Genomic DNA, 18,428 nt, shown 5'->3' on the forward strand with positions numbered 1-18,428 from the left:
GCAGACCTGTGGTTTTCCTCCATTTACAGATAGTGTTTTTAGCAGAATAATAGATGTGCTTATTCGCCTAAAAGCTTGTGGAGGTCTTATGATTTATTTTTTTTTTAAATTTAATTATAGTGGTCATTTGGCCTCACTTAAAGAAAATGGCTGTAGAAATGTCTGATGGCTAAGTCATGTAATTTCAACACAGTGATGCTTCCCATTATGCTGCCTGTTCAAAAGTGTGCAGCACATCCGTGACAAGTTTAGATGAGGATATCTTTTCAGGAACAAAGTTGAGGTTTTGAACAAGGGAGAGAAAACTTCATGTCAAATTACCTTTCACCAAAGGTTATTGTGACAAAAAAAAAATACCCCTGTATATGGGAGAGAAAACTGTAAACCTTACAGAACTGTCCCCTCTCTTTGGAAGCTAATTTGTCTCAACTGTGGCTGATTCACTAGCTTGCAGTAGACTTAAAGGAAAAATTCCACTTATGTTAGTGGATGTTGTCAGCATCTACGCTCTGCTCCCTGTCCTCTTATCAGATGCCCTCTTGTTAGGTCACATTGAAGGCAATTTTAATTTTGAGTGTGACTGCTGTTTTGAAGAGCTTCCATGATAGCCCAAAGTGATGTGCTTTCTGCCGAGATCCGTTTGATGTGTCTTTTGTTCTGCTAGTCATTTTTCTGTTCTCTTAAAAAGGCAGAGGAGATTGAGTATTCCTGTGAGAAGTGCAATGGAAAGTCTGCTGTTGTCACACACAAGTTCAACAGGCTTCCCAGGTAAATGTTGGTATCTGTTCCTCTCGTTCCTGGAAGCACATGTTAACAAAAGTGCTCTGAAGAATAAAGCTGGGAAAATGTGTAAGACAGCATGTACAGTGGTCAGCATGTGAGAAAGATGCACATGCAGACAGTAGTCTTCATGCTGTTCTTCAGTTTCCCTCTGAAGAAGCTCCCAGGCACCCTCTTTAATGCTTCTTTCTTCCTGCCTATCACTACACAAGGGCTGAGTTTTCCCCTTTCTCTTTTCTTGAGGTTTCTGGGGTGTGAGGGAAGCAGAAACAATAAATACATCCTGGAAGTTAAATATTTTGTGCTCAGCTGATTTGGTGGGCAGGACTGAGTTGGAGGTATTTAGTGCCAGAAGGTATATAGAAAGTTTTGCTTTGATCAGTTAATTCTTACCATGCTGATACCTGTTTTCTCTCAGCAAGGATAGCGCTTTAAGGAAGAAGCAAACACTTAGAGGGCTAATGGCATGCTCAGTAGTCTCTGACTTTATGGTTGGGTTTAGCTCATTATTTAGGGTGGAAGCACATGGAGGTAGGGATCATGTTCTCATGGGATGTAAAGCATTGAAAGTCTTTTGGATAACTTTATCTGGCCTGTGTCCCACATGTATGCATACTGAACCCAGTAACTCAGTAGTTAGCGTGAGGTTTGCTTAAATAGTGTATTTATGAAAGCACTGCAAAACCCTTGTCAAATTTTTTTGAATATTAGCACAACAGAAGTGATGGTACAGCTAAATGAACTATATAGACAGTACATTACATGAGTTATGCCATGTGTGGCATAAGGGAAAGAGTTCAGTGTAAGGAGGCCTTTTCAGGCTCTTTATGCTGTTGTGATAAAAATCTCTTAAAGTGAAAGTGTCATGATGGATAAACTGAGTACACATCTTACACTATTGATGAGGCGTAGTTCCTCATCAATTTTGGGTAGCTATGTGATCTCTCCATCTCAGTCTTAAATATCTGGGAGTAATATACCAGCATTCTGTCCTATAATTGTAATATTTTTATTGTTTCTTACCTCTCACTGCATAGCAGAAATAAGGAGTTTGTCAAAAGCTCCTTGTTTGTGCTTGCCTGAAGAGCAAGGTGATGCAGACCAAAGCAGAAAGCCTTTTCAGTCGGCAGTCTGCACTCTGCACGTTGCACAAAGTTGAGTGATCCACAGGAGAGTAATCACCTGTCTCTTGCCACATAAGAGATGGGTAGTGCTTCCCTACCACCCCAAAGTAACGATCTGTTTTAGACTCAGATGAATGTGTTTTGTAAACAGGGCTACTTGGTTTTTGATTGGGATTTCTGTCTTCTATCTTGAGATTAACATTTGTTCTGCATCTCTTCCAGAGTCCTGATTCTTCATCTGAAACGATACAGCTTCAATGTAGCATTGTCCCTCAATCATAAAGTCGGGCAGCAGGTGGTTATTCCAAGATACTTGACCCTGCTTTCACACTGTACGGAAAACACTAGGCTGCCGCTGACACTGGGATGGAGTGTTCATTCTGCAATGTAAGTGGTTGATCTATGGCCTGTTAACCACACCTGCCCCAACGCAGGCAGTTGTCAGATCTCCAGAAAATGGCTGGGCAAGGAAACTTGTAAAATTATGCAGCTTCAGATGTATGCTGCTAGTTTGGAATGGTGCATCATGCGTGGAAAGGGAGCATAACAGAAGCAGTAGGAAGAGCTGGTGGGGTATTATCTAGGGAATATTTGGTATGATAATGTTCTTTACTGTCCTTGAAAATAACTTTCCTTTTGAAGAGAGCTTCTGTTAGTAATTTCTAAAATGTATGCCTCTTGGTCCAAAATAATTAGATTATTTTTCCCTTCACAACACAGTAAACTGCTTACGACCTATAACATCCTACCTTTCTCTGCTGATTTCCACTTGCACCTCCTGTGCTATCATTCTTTTGTCTTTCCTATGCCACTGTAGTGTCTGAGCACTTCACATGCTGAAAATACTCTCTCCTTTTCCCTGTGACAGTTATTTCTGTGCAGCTGCTTGTCGTATGACAGAGAGATTAAATGTGCCAGTTGTCAAATAGGAAGTATGTGACAGAATAAGGAACAAGAAGCCCTTGGGTCTCTTGTCCTTGCCTAGTGACATAACCACAGTGGCTGGAGCAATGTGTTCAGTCAGCAGTGTGGCGTGTGTTCTTGTGCTGAACTTTCAGTGGTGTTTGAGACTTACATGGATGTTTCACAAGTTTGCTTTAACAATAGAAATCTTGAACCCAACAAGCAGCTTTAGCAAACCAGAGCAGAAAAACTTGAAAACTTGTTTGGAATTGCTTTCCACTGGCTTTTTGTAGTCATTGAAACCATTCTGATTGACTGGAGCGTGAAAGGGTAGAGAGCAGCAGCCCTGTTTTGAGGGGGAAGATTAGAAAAGATTTCTGCATTGGCAGCCATCTGGTGTATAGGTGTGTAGTGATAGTGATGGACCTTGAGGAGCCCATGAAAGGATTAAAAGGAGCAGGAAGTTTGTCCAGAAGAATCTAGGTAAGGGAGGAGAAACGGAGATGTGGGACATGCCTGAAAACCGGCTGATCCAGATAGCAGTAGCAGACTGTGGTTTGGGAGCAGGAACTCAAGTGTTGGTGGGAATAAAAAATAAAGGAATGAGTTGTCTTGACATGGGAGCCCAAAGCCTTTAATTTGTGAGCTTGTCCCTAAGGGTGCATCACTAAGAACTGGATCAAGTTTAAAGGATTATATATGGTTTTGAACAACTATTGTATATTTATAGCATGATGGAGTTATTACTCTAAATCTAAGCAATTAGCAAGTACATAATGCTGCTCTACTTGTTTCTTTGGTCATGGATTTGCATGCATAGCAGACAAGTAAATACTTATTTTTTTTAAGACAGTGACTGCTGCAATAAATACTTTGTTTTTTTTAATAGTTCCCGTCCATTGAAAGCCTCCCAAATGGTGAATTCCTGTACTGTAAGCACTTCCACGTCTTGTAGGTGAGTTATAGGTATGAAATGCCTGCGACCTGGTGTTTCGTGGGATAATTTTTAAGGCGTTTTAACATTTTCTAATTCTTCTTTAGTCTTTACCCTTTTCCTATTTGTTTTCTTTCTACTTTTTTCTATTTTAGTAAAATGTTTCAGATACTGTCTTTTTTTCCCATCTTTTTTTTATTGGCGTTACGTGCTAGCTGAAATTAATATCCATGGTACAGTTTGCCTAGTTGAAGTGGTCACCTCTGGGGACTTGTAAGTCAGCAAAGATAACTTTTGTCAGAAGGCTGAGCATCAGAATGAGAACTGGACTTAGTTGGTACAGGTGCCAGATCTCTTAAATTAGCTTGCATTTTAGTTGCAAGTCACATACGTAAGAAGCAAAGTAGTTTCTAATTCTGCAGTCCAGCTTCTTTCTCTGTTCTGGCTCTATGGAGCTCCAGTGTGTGTTTTGGGAACAGATGGTTAGTTCCTTAAGTTTATGTGCACAGATGAGAGGATGTTGCTTTTATAAGCCGTTTTGAAAGGCCAAATTTTGATACAGTGCAAAATGTGATATCACACTGCATAGTTTTGCATAGTCAAAATACTTAAAGACCAGATTTCCTAATTGAGCAGAAATGGTGACTTCCCCCAACAACCTTGTCTTCTGTTCAGGAAAACTGAAAAACTTGTGCAGATTTGCACTTTTTATATCCTAGCAATGATGTGGGAAGTAGCTGTGTCCAGCTTAGTAAACTTCAGAAGTCAAATAGTTTCTGCAGAGTTCTATGTGTTACTGTGGACTTGACTCAGATGAGTACTGTGAGGGATTATGAGGTTATAAAGTGCAGAATCTTTGGCCTTAGAAGCAAAAGCCACACACTTGGTAACTTTTAACGTTGTAAGTTGCTGTTGCAGGCTTGAAGCTGGTATCTCAGTTACTCTAGTAAAAGAGACCTTTCCTGAAAACCCTGCCCACTGTGTTAACAAATTGTCATTGTCAGTTGGTGCGGTTTGTTCCCAAAATTGTACTGCCCCACGGTGTGAAAGTTGGGTGTAACACTTCTTTAACAGTTACTTCAAAACAGATTTGTACAATGCTACAGTGCTTTAAAGTTTTATAGCCATGTTTTTAACTTACAGAAAATACACTTTCAAGTCAAAGAGCTCCTCAGCACACTCTGTAGACTCTGACAGCGATGATGAGCCATTGAAACGCTCCGTTGCCCACAGCCAAAGGTTATGTAACATACAGAGCAAGGATCAGCAACAACTACAAGAAGAGCCTGAAAAGGTAAGGGGAAAAAGCACACTTTCATATACACAGATCCTGCATGTGCTCATGTCTGGGCTGTGCTTTTCTTAGCGCAGACTGTGAGTAAAATTGATACAAGATAAAGGTTGGGTTTTTTTTCACCTAATTAGCACTGTGAGATGCTGGAAGGGAGTGCTTTGCTAATTGACCTCTCTGTACTGTTGATTTGGGTTCCCACTGGGAACGGAGGTAATTGCATTGCAACTGCACTTCAGTTTTCAAGTTGGTATACCAGCTGCTTAGCAGTTTTGTCAGTCCTTTGGGTAACTTTCATTAATAATGTCCCAGGCTGAAATATAATGGGATGTAAATGCAGTAAAGCCCTTGATCAAATTAGGTCCAGTACAAGTTGGGCTGAGCAAAATACTCAATTGAGAGAACTTCTCAGACATCCAATCTCTGTCCTGTTTCAAGTATGGCTTTTCAAATGCTTTTAGAAACTGAAGCTATCAGCCTTTGGGGGCAGAGGTGGAGAAGCTTGTAGAGACCAAGTTCATTGGTGTGACGGCACATTTAACTTCAGATTGCCTTTAAGCTCTTCATCGTGACTAGTATTAATGTTGCCAAGATATTTTTTGCCTCTATCAGGGCAGTACATTAGCAGGTAGATGAGTTGTGTGGGAAAGGAATGATGACCCAGAAGGGAAAGCAAGAAGCTTAGAGGATTATCTTGCAGTACCACTTTCTTCTATTAAGTGTTGCAGGCCTAGTGCTTAGGACAAGTGTCCTGCATCTCTGCTTCTCTAAAGTTTTTGACAATGTTAATGGGGTTATTTTAATGAAGCAGAGACTTGTGATCTTGATTGTAGCATTAAAGAACAAGCGTAAAGCTGGCTGAATAGCAGTAGGTAACAAGAGGAGAATATCAGAGCTTTCTGATGGGAAGATCAAAGCAGGGGAGGATCCTGGTCTACTCAGTATTTAATAAATGATAAAATAGATAATGAGTATTACATTTTCAAAAGACCCAGAGCTGGGAAGGGCTGCCAGTATGTTGAAGCTCAGAACTACTGTTCAAAATGATCTTGACAAATCTGAGAAATGGCATAAAAATAGAGGGGCATTCAGGAGAAACAGGCTAAAGGTGCTAATCTTTGCAGGACTAATTGGCCAGATGGCAACAGCTGGGAAAGCAGTGAGCCCTCGGAAAATGCATGAAAGGTGATGGTTGGTCACAAGGTCAGGCTGGTTGAAAACGGAAGTGTATAGACAGAAGCGTAGCCTGCAGGTTGTGTGACGTAACCCTCCTTGTTTCCTCAGCATTGAGCTATAGCTGGTGCTCTGTATCCAGGTTTGGGCTCCAGGCTGAAAAGAGTTATAGATGAATCAGAGAAGGGCCAAAGGAGAGAAAGATTTTGGGAGAAAGAGCAGGCAAGTGAACTTGGGTCTTCAGTTTAAAGAGAAACCTAAACAAGACTTGTGTTTTCAAGGAAGGGAAAGAAATAGGTATAAATACTTGGGCTGTTTTCCATGCTTGTGATGGATAGAACAAGAACAAGAAGTAATAGCCTAAATTGTAGAGAGTAATTTTTAGATTAGATATTAAGGCAAACTTCGTGATACTCAGAATGTTTAGAGATGGAATGGGCTGCTTTTGGAGACAGCAGAAAACCTGTGTTGTTGAAGGTCTCGGGAGCAGTGTAGGCAACTGCTCTCCTGCATGGCACATCTGTACCTGCCTGTGGGTGGGGAAGGAAACTAGCTTGTCTTTGAAGTCCAAGCTATCCCAAGTGATTCTTCCTCGAGTTTTTTTGTGAGGAAGTGTAGGTAGTCTCTATCACTGTGAGTGCAGAAATTGTGGGAATAAAACATTAATTTTAATAGCAAATTAATTATAGGCTTTGCAGCCTGCTGTGGGAAAAAGGCAGTGGTGGTGATAATTCCACACAAGTGACTTCATTCATTGTGGCCATGCACATTGGCCACTCCTCAACCACAAGCCTGATGAGCCACCTGTTACCATTAACCATATCCTCTGTGCTTCTCAGTGTTGTCCTGGGAAGACCAGGTCCTGGTCCTGGTCCTTGAAAGTGGCATTACTGCTGCTGCACTATTTCCATTGGTGTGCTTCTCATAGCAGCTGTGGATGGGGTTGCATTAGAGGCTTGGCAGTCACTTTGTAGGGCTGTATATCCCCTGCAGGGCAGTGCTTGCAAAACAGTGCTGCTATGTGGGATAGGAGCTGGAACAGTGGGTGTATGCAATATTGGGTTGTAGGGGCAAATAGCAGTCATCCAGCTGAAGTGGGCAGAACTGTGATTTCTGCCTCTGCAGGTGAAGTAGTATTTGAAGTACTTTTAAAAAATACTTATTTAAAGCAGCCTGTCTTGGTGCCTGAGCTACTTAAAATCTATGCAAATAATTTCTAATTAAAAAGTTGTATTTATATAATGCACAGATGCTGCCAAGTCTTTAAAGTCCATCCACTGAAATAGTGGTGGTGGTTGGCAAAGTGCCCAGAACTAGTGTTTGCTGAAAAGCTAAACCAGTTTTGACATTAGTACCCTACAGGTGTGGAGAGAGAAATCAGAAAGCTTAAAAAGCAGGTACTCTGCTTTCCTTATTCAGTGCCTGAATAGGTGTGAGGAGAGAGGTTTAAATTTGTCACTTCTAATTTTTGGAGGTCAGGATGTCTAGAACAAGCAATTTAGTTTGCCAGTTCCTTTGCTGATCTTGCTTGATAAGCCAGTTTTAATACAAAATGTTTGTTATATGAAGTTAGTCTTGTTCAGCAAAATTTTGCTGTATTGAAGTAAAAAGCAGCAATAAAAATATATTTTTGTTCATTTTATCAAAGTTTTGAGATCCATCTGTGTGCAGTTTGGAACAAGACCTGGACAAATACATTCTCGTAGAAACTATTTTTGCCCATTTTTAACATAATAGAAGGGGAAAAAATCTAAGCATATGCTAAGTAGTGTAATTATGAAAATGGAAGTTAACCTCCTGATTAACAGTTAATATAGTAATTTCAATCATTTTTATATTAGTTGCAAATTGGTATGATGTAGGAGTTAATGAGCGTCAAGTTTAGGAAGATAACTGAAAAAAAGGAAAGATTCAGATTAAGACAAAAGTGGTTTTTCCTTCTTGCAATTTAAAGTCATTCTGTTCTCCCAAGGAAAGAATAATTCCCCCCCACACACTCCTTTCCCTGGTTAACTGTTTTCTCATTTGACTTGCAGAGTCCTGCCCCTCTCCCTCCCCCCTGCCCCCAAGATTTTATATGGCAAGTCTACAGCACCAAACCTGATTTTAATTGCTCTTCATACCAGCCTTGTTTCAGTTCCTGTTGTTCCATCCCTGTGTTCAAGTTCCATTACTCTCATGTTGCTGCTTCAGCCTTTGTTAACAAACTTGCAATTTCACTACTTGTGCCTCATCACTGATTTGCCAGAGGCTTGAGGTTTCATCAGAACCTAAAGGTAGAACACATGTGTTGAAGGAAAAGAAGGGAAGGGTTATCTTTTGTATGCTAATCCACAGGGCCTGTAAAAACTTGGTTATAGTTTATATTTAAATATTCCTTGAAGTGAGCGTAGTTGCAAAGGTTGTCTCTCCGTTGAGTCTCATATAACTCTGTTTAATGTTGACAGAGCCAAGCTCCCACTCCCTGGGGTTAATAAAATAAAACTAAAGCTGATGCTATATACCTGTTTATTCAAGCACTTAATCATAACTCTGTTCGTCTCTAGGGTTCAAAAAGAAGTAAAATGGAGGGTGATAAACCTGAGCTGGGTAATGCTGGTTTTGATGGGATGAGCGAAGATGAGCTGCTAGCAGCTGTCTTAGAGATTAGCAAAAGGGAAGCTTCTCTGTCTCTGAGCCATGATGAAGATAAGCCTACAAGCAGCCCAGACACTGGTTTTGGAGACGATGAAATTCAGGAGTTGCCGGAAAGCCTGGAATCTATGGAGATGGAGAAACCAAAAGCAACATTAGACTCAGGTAAGGCGAACTACCTACCTTAGTTGGACTATAGTGAGCTAAAGTGGATTATTGATAGCATCAGGTTAGTAATGCATGGCAGCAGAATCTGGCTGTAAGTGCACTGCTGAAGCTGCCTGGCTTCCTTAGTTTTGTTACTGTTGAATTCATTGAACTGTGGAAATGTATTTTTTTGAATGTCTGTTGCCTCTCTGATAAAGGTATGCTGATCTTCAGAGTTAATTCCCTTTGGGTTTTTTTCTTCTCTCCTGATTAACAAATTTCCATTTGGTTTCTGTACCAGACAATTTCATTTACTAAGATTTGGCAGTGTCTGGAACTTAATCTTCCATAATCAGGAAGCATTTTCATTTCTGTAGCAGTTGCAGCCAGGGCAGCACAGTAGCAGTGTTTACATTGCTGGTGTGCACGATTGTTGTCTGGCGTGCATAAGGCTAGAATGCTTTCGTAAATGCAATTGTTTTGTCACTAGTTACTAAATTACATTTATACAGAGATAAATTATGTTTATCTCTGTAATTTCTTCTAATACTTTTTAATGTGAGAGGAGACCCTTGAGCGTAAGAGGCTTGGCATGTGTATTATGGCCTTTGACCTAGAAACACAGTTAAGTACAAGAAGAAGCCTGTTTGATCTCAGTGTAGGGAAATTGTCTTTCTATAGTTGGTGGAAGGAAATTTAAATGTTTATCATTTGCTGTGTGCTACATGCTTTCAGACAGATCTTAAATTCCACTAGCTTGGAAAAACAGGCCAACAGTATGCTCTCCTCCAAGAGCCAGGAGGTTAGTTGTTAATAACAACAAGCACTACTCTGTTCTCAAAAATCACACTTGTTTCGATGGACAGCTTTCATGTTGGAAGGCAGTGTGTAAAGAAAACTTAAGTCTGTGGTCAGCCTCATTTGTGCCCTCCTTAATGTACACTAATGTTCCTTACGGCTGTGTGAAAAGAGTTGTGAACATGGTCACATAAATGTATCTCCAGGTTTTTTTTTGAGAGTGTAATATAATTATTTGAAGACTCTATTGTGACAGCATGTGACACAATATTGTGTCACTTTGTGACAAGTATGTCTTTAATAAAAGTTTCTGTATTTTCTGTTTAAGAATGAAGTAAACACTGAACATTACGTTGAGCTTTTTATGTTTGACTGTGTCTGACCAAAGCACTGCTTCAAAGCATTCTGTTTGGCATTCAGATGAGCTGTGTGTGTATGCTGAGTTACCAGTTATGGCAGCTGGATGTAACATGCCCTGGGTTCACATTCCTGTTCTATTTAAAGGAAACTTAATTGCAAGAGATCCTTTGCTGTAACACGCAAGATGATTCTAAACATGCCAGATTTAACCTCGTCCATTTTTTGTTACTGCCGGTAATAGTATTTTTTTTGTAAAGACTGAATAATTTGTGGGGCTTTCAAAAAAAGCTAATTTAGATATGGCAGAGGATGGGTTTTTTTGCTACATGATCCTCAAATAACAGTTTTGTGAGCTGTTTCTTCTTATGCTGGAAGCGTTCAAAGGTCATGTCATAAATTCAGTTTTGTTTTTCATCTTAAGAAGATTAGACTTGCAGATTATAGTTCTGGCTCTGGTGGTCTTGTATTTAAGAGCTCACAGATGCTGAGACTGCCTTGTACAATCCTAGCTAATAACTAATGAGCAGATGTTGAAGTCTGCATAGGGCAAAACTATGAAAGCTTCACATGTTGCTGTGTGATAAAACTGTGGGAGCAGGTCCTCACTTTCTCATCTGCAAGCAGATGGGAGGTGTCTTGCAACTGCAGGAGATAGATGCAATGGTCGAATGAATGTTCATGCTAGAAGTTTTGTAAGATACTTCTGCCACAGCATTCACTTTAAAGGTGAACTGAAAAGTTATAATGTTCTTGCACTTTTAATGCTGTAGATGGTGTTCACAAGATTAAAGCTCTTACCTGAAGCAAAAAGTTAAAAAATTTAAATAGTGCTTAAGATCTGTGCTTCCCTCTGTCTTACATATGATTTGGCTTTAATTGTGGCTTCGTCTGTAGCATTCTGAGGTATAATATGCAATGCAAATTTTTATAATCCACAGTTCTTTCTAGAGAAATTCAAGTGTCGGCTTCATGGCTGCAGAAACCTAGTGCCTTGTGACATCTTGCTTTAGTTGAAGTTGCTGTTTCTGAACAAAAGGCTGAGAAGAGAAACAGGTTTAGGGATTAAGGAAATGATTCATTTTACACCTGTTGGAATAAGTGCAAGACTGTGCTTTGGAGCTTTTTCTGTTTGACTTGTGTGCTTTTGTTCATGGCTGGTGAACTCTCGCTGTCAATAGATGTCACTGTGCTGCAAGGGTTGTGGTAATTTAAAGAGGATTTAGCTGGTAACAGAAGACCCAGGAAAGCATATCTGTACTTTCTCATTCCCCAGGTCCTGCCAATTTCACTGAGATAACTAAAGATTTTGATGAGAATAAGGAAAACAAAACTCCGGAAGGCTCCCAGGGGGAGGTTGACTGGCTGCAACAGTACGACATGGAGAGAGAGAGGGAAGAACAAGAGCTTCAGCAGGCACTGGCTCAAAGCCTTCAAGAGCAAGTAAGAAATAAAGTTTGCTTCCTTGACTTACCTTGCCCATCACTGGAAACCCAATGGCTGAAGCAAAAGCTGATGTTTGGGCAGTAACTGCAGAGGGGTTTGGCTGCTTCACTTGAGAAAACCAGATGAAAAAAGGTTTGGGTTTCTTCTAGCTCCAGTGTCAGTAGAGTGGTGGCACTGAATACATCTGGGCACATTTTGTGTGTGCTTTGGAAACCACGTATCACATCACAGACCTGCAGATTTCTCAAAGCTTTCCATGCACATTTATACACTGGTGTTTGTAACATTATATAAAAATGATGATAAACTGAACTAAGCTCTTACTGCCTGTCAATGAGAACCAAGCTCACCTTTAGCTTTCCTGACAGTTGCTTCTTGCAACCTGTCATGTCAAGACTCAGTGAAAGTGGCAGGTTTCAGACCAAATCCTAAGAACAACTGTGCCGGGTCAGGTTAAAGATCTGTCTATCCCAGTGCCTCATTTCTAGTATTAGCCAGTAGGGGATGCTTAGTGAAGAAAGAATGTAGGAACTGAGCATTTATATGATTTTTCTCTGTTAATAAATTGAAAAAAGGATCTCAGGTAATTTCATATAAAACAAGTCCTTTAAATTAGACTTGAAAAGAATTGGGATCTCGAGTTGTGTACTAACCATCTGTATTCCACTTAAAATTTCAAGATCTGTAACTGATTTCCACAAGTTTAACCAAGCTGCTGAGAGTGAAGCAAGCGTTCAGCCAGGTCTTTCTTTAAATAGGTGCCCTTGTTTGCTCTCTATTAATACTAAAGCTGTCATGGTTTTCCTTACAAGATCTAATGTTTCCATGGCTCTTGGATTTTTCTCTACCATTACTCATTATGAGGTGCGGGTTGGTGTGTTCCATGCCAGATGTAGCTTTGATTCAGCAATGCTGAGTAGTTTAACAAAGATTCCCAAATGCTTTAGAAATAGTAAGATAAAAGGCCTCATGCTAATAATGTAAAACTGCCCTTTGAGTGTTGTTCTGCTACAGTTCTGAAGCAAAAATCTGCTATTCTAATGATTCAGGCATGGAAATGTGGTAGCTGTGGTTATCTTCATTTGAAATACATAGTTAGGGTTCTGTGTTCAGGTGCACTGAAAGCATTCAAACCCTGAATTAAGGAGCCAGCTCATTAAATATTATTGAATGGCTTGTTGCAGCTCTGAGCTTTCCAAGAGTGGTGGGAGGAACAGGGGTGTGATGCTATCCAAAGATTAGAAGAGTTTGTTGACTTGAGGTTTCTTTGCTACTTGTTCATGGTAATATTTTTAATACCTGGTTGTTTAGTGGTGGGGATTTTTGCATCCTGCTTTTGTAAATTACACCTGCTTTGCACAACCACGGGCTCTGCTTTCTAAGGGCTTCAAAATAATGAAATCTGTCAGGATATAATGATTCTGTCCTCAGCCAGCTTTGGGCAGAAGTAGTCTAAATTTTGTCGAAGCGTGAGGAGCTTTGTGTGTAGGTGACAGCTTTTCTTAGTGAAGGGTTGCAAATTCATTCAGATGCTTTTCAAATTAATGATCCAGGGAAAGCGTTTGGTGTTACTGGAGACTCGCTCTGCTGCATACCAAACCTCAGGAGCTTTGACGAGCCTTAATGAAGGTTTGTCCCAGGTTCTGTTGCACGAGAACATTGGATTCTTGCTGGTTGCAAACATTCCTTCACACAGAACCTTTAATTTAGTGTCAGGTTTGTTGTAGAAACCAGAACAGCACAGTTTCAATGGAAAAAGAGCACCACAAGAATTTTAAACAGTGAAGTGTCTCAATGAGCTGAGTTTTGTTCTCTTCCCATTAGGAGGCACGAGAACAAAAAGAGGATGATGACCTTAAACGAGCCACGGAATTAAGTCTACAAGGTGAAGCTTATTTAACTTCTTCCATGATGTTGCTTTTGAGGGAAAATAGATCTGTGTGTATGAGTGCAGCTCCTCAGTGTCTGTAAGACAGCTGGGATTTCATGTTCTTTAGGTGTGCGCTTTGTTGTGTTTGGCTTTGCTCAGGTTAGCTTTTCTTGCTCTTGGTTGTGAAAGCAAATGCCAGGAAAAACTTAATATGAAAAATGACTGATTTCAGTTTCTTGAGTTTTTAATTAGATCTATAATATATATAGATTACATATAAGTAATATGTTAAATATATCTAATGTAATACAATAAATGTATTATATGTTTAATATTGATCTAGAGAGAGCAAAATGGACCTTGAAATTTTTCATTCCCAGCAAAAAACAGCATGCTAATGGCTCTAGTCAGAGCATAAGGATTATTTCTTACTTGCATTGATATTGCAGTGCTAATTAGCAAATGCACTGGCCTTGCCCAGGAAAACGAGTGAGTGCTGTATCTGAAGCAGGCTGGGAGGGACACAGACCTCACTGCAAGGTATAGCTGTTGGGGATGAAAATAGAAATCCAAAATACACTATCTGCCTTCTCCAAATCCAGGCAGTGTGGTGAGCCTCAGGCACTGTTTAACATTTGTGTGAGGCTGGCATGCGAGTGATTTCATACAATCTGGCAGAGTAAAGCAACAGAAAAAATTCCCCTCCAAAGAGGGAGAGAGAGGGGTAATGAAGTCTTGTGTTAAGGTTCTTGTAGTTGCTCAGGCACCTTTAAAGACATTTGGTTATTACTGGATCAACCTGTGTCTTCTGAGGAGAAGCAAAGTAAGTTGAATGCTGCCTTAGCGTCCCCCAGTCTTGAGTGGTGTCCCCTGATGAGCTCTGGCAGACTGAGTGCCCAGTCCTTTTCAGGTCTGCCTCGATTCGTGTCCAGGAAGAATTCAAGGCGAGAAATCCTTCCTCCTCCTGATTTGCAGTTGCTTAACTTAAACGTGAGAGTTGCCTTGTGCTTCTCTACTTGCTACTGTCTCATTTGTAAGGCAACATCAGCAGCAGTTGTTGAAGTTCCTGCTTACAATCTCAAAGTTGTAGCTGCTAGTATTTGTCTTAGGCAGGCTCCCAGTGGTGCTCCAATCAAAGAACCACTAGTTATCCAGGGACCGCTGGTGAAGTGGCATTTAGCAATAGCTGTGGCAAGTGCTTCATGCAGAAACCTACCTAAGTGGTTGCGTTTCTTGGCTGCAGTCTATCTTACAGAGCCAACAGCCCCAAGAAGTGTGGAAACCAGCAGTAAAATATTCTCAGCTAGAGGGATTCATCTATAAACTTCCTGAGAAGATTATACTAATCCAGTGTCTGATGACTTAACAGGGAAAGCAGTGTGAGAATCTCTTTGGCAAAACATCTCCATCATAACCAGCATGACAGTCTTTTTAAGGGGGAAAAAATCCCAAACCCTGAGCCGTGTCCTGTTAATCTCAACTTCTCATCCGCCAAGGGCTCCACAGCTTTCATTTCGCTGGTAAAAGCGTAGCTACTTCTAATGAGTACTGTACCAAATCTTAAATTAGTGGGGTAGCTGCAGAATCTCAGGAAGTTTGGAACAGCATGTACAGGGAGCACTGGTGCCTTCCGGCTCTTTACAGAAAGCTGCCTGCATTTTGCTCAGCCAAGCAAACTGGAAGTTCCTGCGGTGAGCAGCCTTCTTACCATTGAAAAGCAGTGAAGAGATGCCTGCTGCCAGCAGTAGCATTTTTATGCCAGTTTTAATTGGAAAATGCACTTTGTTATTGCAACTTATAGTTAAAACTGTAATTCATAGCTGCTTGTTGCAGAATCTTACAGTGCACTGACTAGACTGTACTGCTTTTAATATCAATTCTGGCTACAGATGACTGGTGCTCTGGCGTGAACTGGGTAGTTAAGTGCTCTTTTATCACCCAGCTGTCATTGCCATAGTGCCCTTTTGTAAAAGTATGAGGGAGAGGATGCTAAAATGAATTGTGTAGTCTAAGATACTTTTCTTAACTATTGCTCTGACAAATTGGGGAAGGGAGAGAAAGTTTTTATTTGGAAATTCCAGTATCCCCTACTTTCCTTGGAAAGGAAGCTTGAAGCATTAGCATTTTGTTTATGTGATTAGATATACCCCAACCTGTTGTGAATTCCTGTGTGTGCTATGGCTTCTTATGCAATATCATTGTTCCATGCTATCTAGAGTTCAACAGCTCTCTCCTGGACAGTGTTGGTTCTGACGAAGACTCTGGGAATGAAGATGTTCTTGACATGGAATATTCAGAAGCTGAAGCAGAAGAGCTGAAAAGAAACGCTGAGGTGTGATCTATGATTTCAAAAGCTAACTGAGACATACACCCCTTATTTCCTATCAGTTTAGTGTTGGAGATAGTTTTACAGAGCAGGTGTAGAGTCTAGAAAGGGTCTCTCCTTTGATGTCCTTTTAATTTTAAGAAACCAAACCAGAACAGCTGCCGAGACCTTCTGAGTTTCTCTAAGATGTGGATAATGATGAAAAGGAAACAGCGATTTTATACCAGAAATGTCTCAGTGCATGTAAAGCAGCGGGCCTGAAATTTTTACTTGCAGAGAGGACTTCAGCCAGTGTAGTAGTTTAGTTGCAACGCCATGGGCTTCTAGATCCTGCACCACCAGAACTGAGAAGCTGTGGCAATGTCTTACTCCCATTAGATGAAACCTAACTGTAACCTAGGCTGTGCTGCTGGCTGCTGGCACGCTGAGACTCCACGCAGCAGTGTTGTGAAACTTGCCTGCTTGCCTCAGTGGAAGGAGTACTGTGTAGTATGGAAAAGGTTAAGTAATTAGAGTTTCTTTGAGCAGTTTTTATTTTCTTGCAGCTCTTTACTGATCTCCTTACCCTTAAACCAAGAGTTAATATTCTAAGAGTATTGTCAGTGAATCATATCAATAATGTTTCCTGGTCAGAGAGCATTAAATATTGCCAAAAGCCAATTACTATCGTTTAGTTTTATTGGCAGTGAACAGAGCAAGCATGTTTCCTGCATGCAGAAGGGGCGTTGTCTGCTAACATTACAGGTGCAGGATGAGAGAATCTGGGCTACACAGAATCATAGAATGGTTTGGGTTGGAAGGGACCTTAAAGATATCCTGTGTTAGCTGTTAAATCTGTGTGCCATTATCAAGGGTATTTCTTTGATATATCAGAAGTGTTCCCTTTTTGCCTTTCTATGTTTATTTGGTGAATGAATTCTGACATCAGTGGAAGTCGGTCAGGAAGTGGTTGTTTAGAAAACTTTGCAGCGCAGACCTCATGTCAGCATCTGTTCTGGGGTCACAGTGGCTTTCTTGCATGTTCATTGGCTTGCTGAAAGATTAAATAAGATGGGAGGCTTCTTCCCACTTCTGGAAAGACTCCTTGTTTGGTCTGAACCAGGTTGTGTGTTTCCGTAATCTTTGGTTGAGTTGTAGCTTTGGATGCAATAGCCAAAGCTGGTATCTCAGATACAAATCATCTTGCCCATAAGCTGTGTAGGACAAGAGTGAATGCCCAAAAGCTTTAATTGAACTATTTATTTTTTTTTTAGACAGGAGAGCTTCCTCACTCGTATCGTCTCATAAGCATTGTCAGCCACATCGGAAGCACATCATCTTCAGGTAAAAGATACTGTATTTTATTCTTCATCTGCTACCTAGCTTAAAAATTCTATAATACAGCATTACCATAACAGGATTACTTGCAGAGAAGAGTTCCGGCAGCAAAGCAAGTCTTCTGTCATGGTTTGTTGGTGGGGAGCAGGTTGAGGATGTCATAGTCCCTCACTGCAGCATATGTATGGTGTACTGCTTACAGGGTTTGTGGAATTGCTTGTGCTTGTTACCAGCTTATTGCCCAGGAGGGATGGAGGGACCAGGATCTTGAGGGTCTTTAGCATTTAAATCTGATGTAGGTTGCTGAACCAGAGTATCCAGCCAACCAGCTTACTGGTTGAACTGCAGCATGAAAAGAAAGGTGCATTCTCTGTTTTAAAGGTCATTACATCAGTGATGTCTATGATATCAAGAAGCAGTCCTGGTTCACCTACAATGACCTGGAAGTGTCTAGAACACTAGAGGCCACCGTTCAGTGTGACAGAGACCGAAGTGGCTACATCTTCTTCTACATGCACAAGTAGGTGTCTTGGGGAATTCTGGTGCTGGAAGAAGAGGAAGTGGGCTTCTCTTCTTCCTCCTCATCCTGCTGGGATGAAAAGTGCCTCCATGTATTTGTCAGAAGAAATCATAGTCAGAATTATATGCAAGAATGACAAAATTCAAGTGCTCTGAGTACAGAGACGTGGAATTGTATGTCACTAATACATAAGGTTTTAACAAGATGCATTAAATTGTATTTTAAGAAGGGGATTCAGAGACTCAGCTATGCATTCATCGCACCAGGAATCATAATGCAGCTTGGGTTTTTCCCTTAAGCACTGTGATATTTGTAAAAGCCCTGTCTCTGTTCCTGGTGGTTGTGTGGTTGCGTGGTTGCAGCCAGTGTCATCTTGGGACACAGGTAAGATGAGGTTTGTAGGTAGAAGTGGTATCTTTTCAGGCACATGAAACTGAAGAAGGGGTTCTATGCCTGAGTTTGTCCCCTTCATCTGTCTTTACTGCTTGCTTTAATAAAAGATATTACTTCATCTGCAGGCTGTGTCCTGTGTTGCTTCTGAGCCTTTTACCAGCCAGGAGTTATTTTGACTATTGTTACTGTTCTCCGAGGCTTAGTACTGACCTTATTCACTGTAATAAATTAAAAAGTTAAAAAGAAGTGCTGTGGGATTCAAGGAGCCTGGCTTTGAGGTGCCAGATAAAACACCTTTCTCTGCCAGGATCCATGAGCTTGAGGTTGTGGATTAAATCCAGTGGCTGATTTCCTCAGGGGTGTCTTATGTAGCAGTCTGTTGTTGTACTTAAGTTTCACTACTGGTCTTTCCCTT

General features: G+C 40.8%; 1 protein-coding gene across 4 annotated transcripts in view; it reads left to right on the top strand.

Annotated features, from left to right (window-relative positions):
• USP37 (ubiquitin specific peptidase 37) overlaps positions 1-18,428 on the top strand; it is a 33,125-nt gene that overhangs the window by 14,532 nt on the left and 165 nt on the right. For 2 of the 4 annotated variants that reach the window (XM_057430197.1, XM_057430200.1), the window contains 10 exons: positions 689-768; positions 2,127-2,291; positions 3,697-3,762; positions 4,885-5,035; positions 8,752-9,004; positions 11,418-11,584; positions 13,412-13,472; positions 15,674-15,789; positions 17,037-17,106; positions 17,482-17,620. In XM_057430197.1, the coding sequence (XP_057286180.1) occupies positions 689-768; positions 2,127-2,291; positions 3,697-3,762; positions 4,885-5,035; positions 8,752-9,004; positions 11,418-11,584; positions 13,412-13,472; positions 15,674-15,789; positions 17,037-17,106; positions 17,482-17,620 (1,268 nt within the window). Of the gene's footprint in view, positions 1-688; positions 769-2,126; positions 2,292-3,696; positions 3,763-4,884; positions 5,036-8,751; positions 9,005-11,417; positions 11,585-13,411; positions 13,473-15,673; positions 15,790-16,059; positions 16,284-17,036; positions 17,107-17,481; positions 17,621-18,428 lie in introns of those variants that run through there. The other 2 variants (XR_008975039.1, XM_057430198.1) reach the window with 2 other exon arrangements.

Source organism: Pezoporus wallicus, unplaced genomic scaffold (genome assembly GCF_028554395.1).
Source record: "Pezoporus wallicus isolate ANWC-B61680 ecotype Strahan unplaced genomic scaffold, APGP_CSIRO_Pwel_v1 contig_5261, whole genome shotgun sequence".
In the NCBI taxonomy this organism is placed as follows: domain Eukaryota; kingdom Metazoa; phylum Chordata; class Aves; order Psittaciformes; family Psittacidae; genus Pezoporus; species Pezoporus wallicus.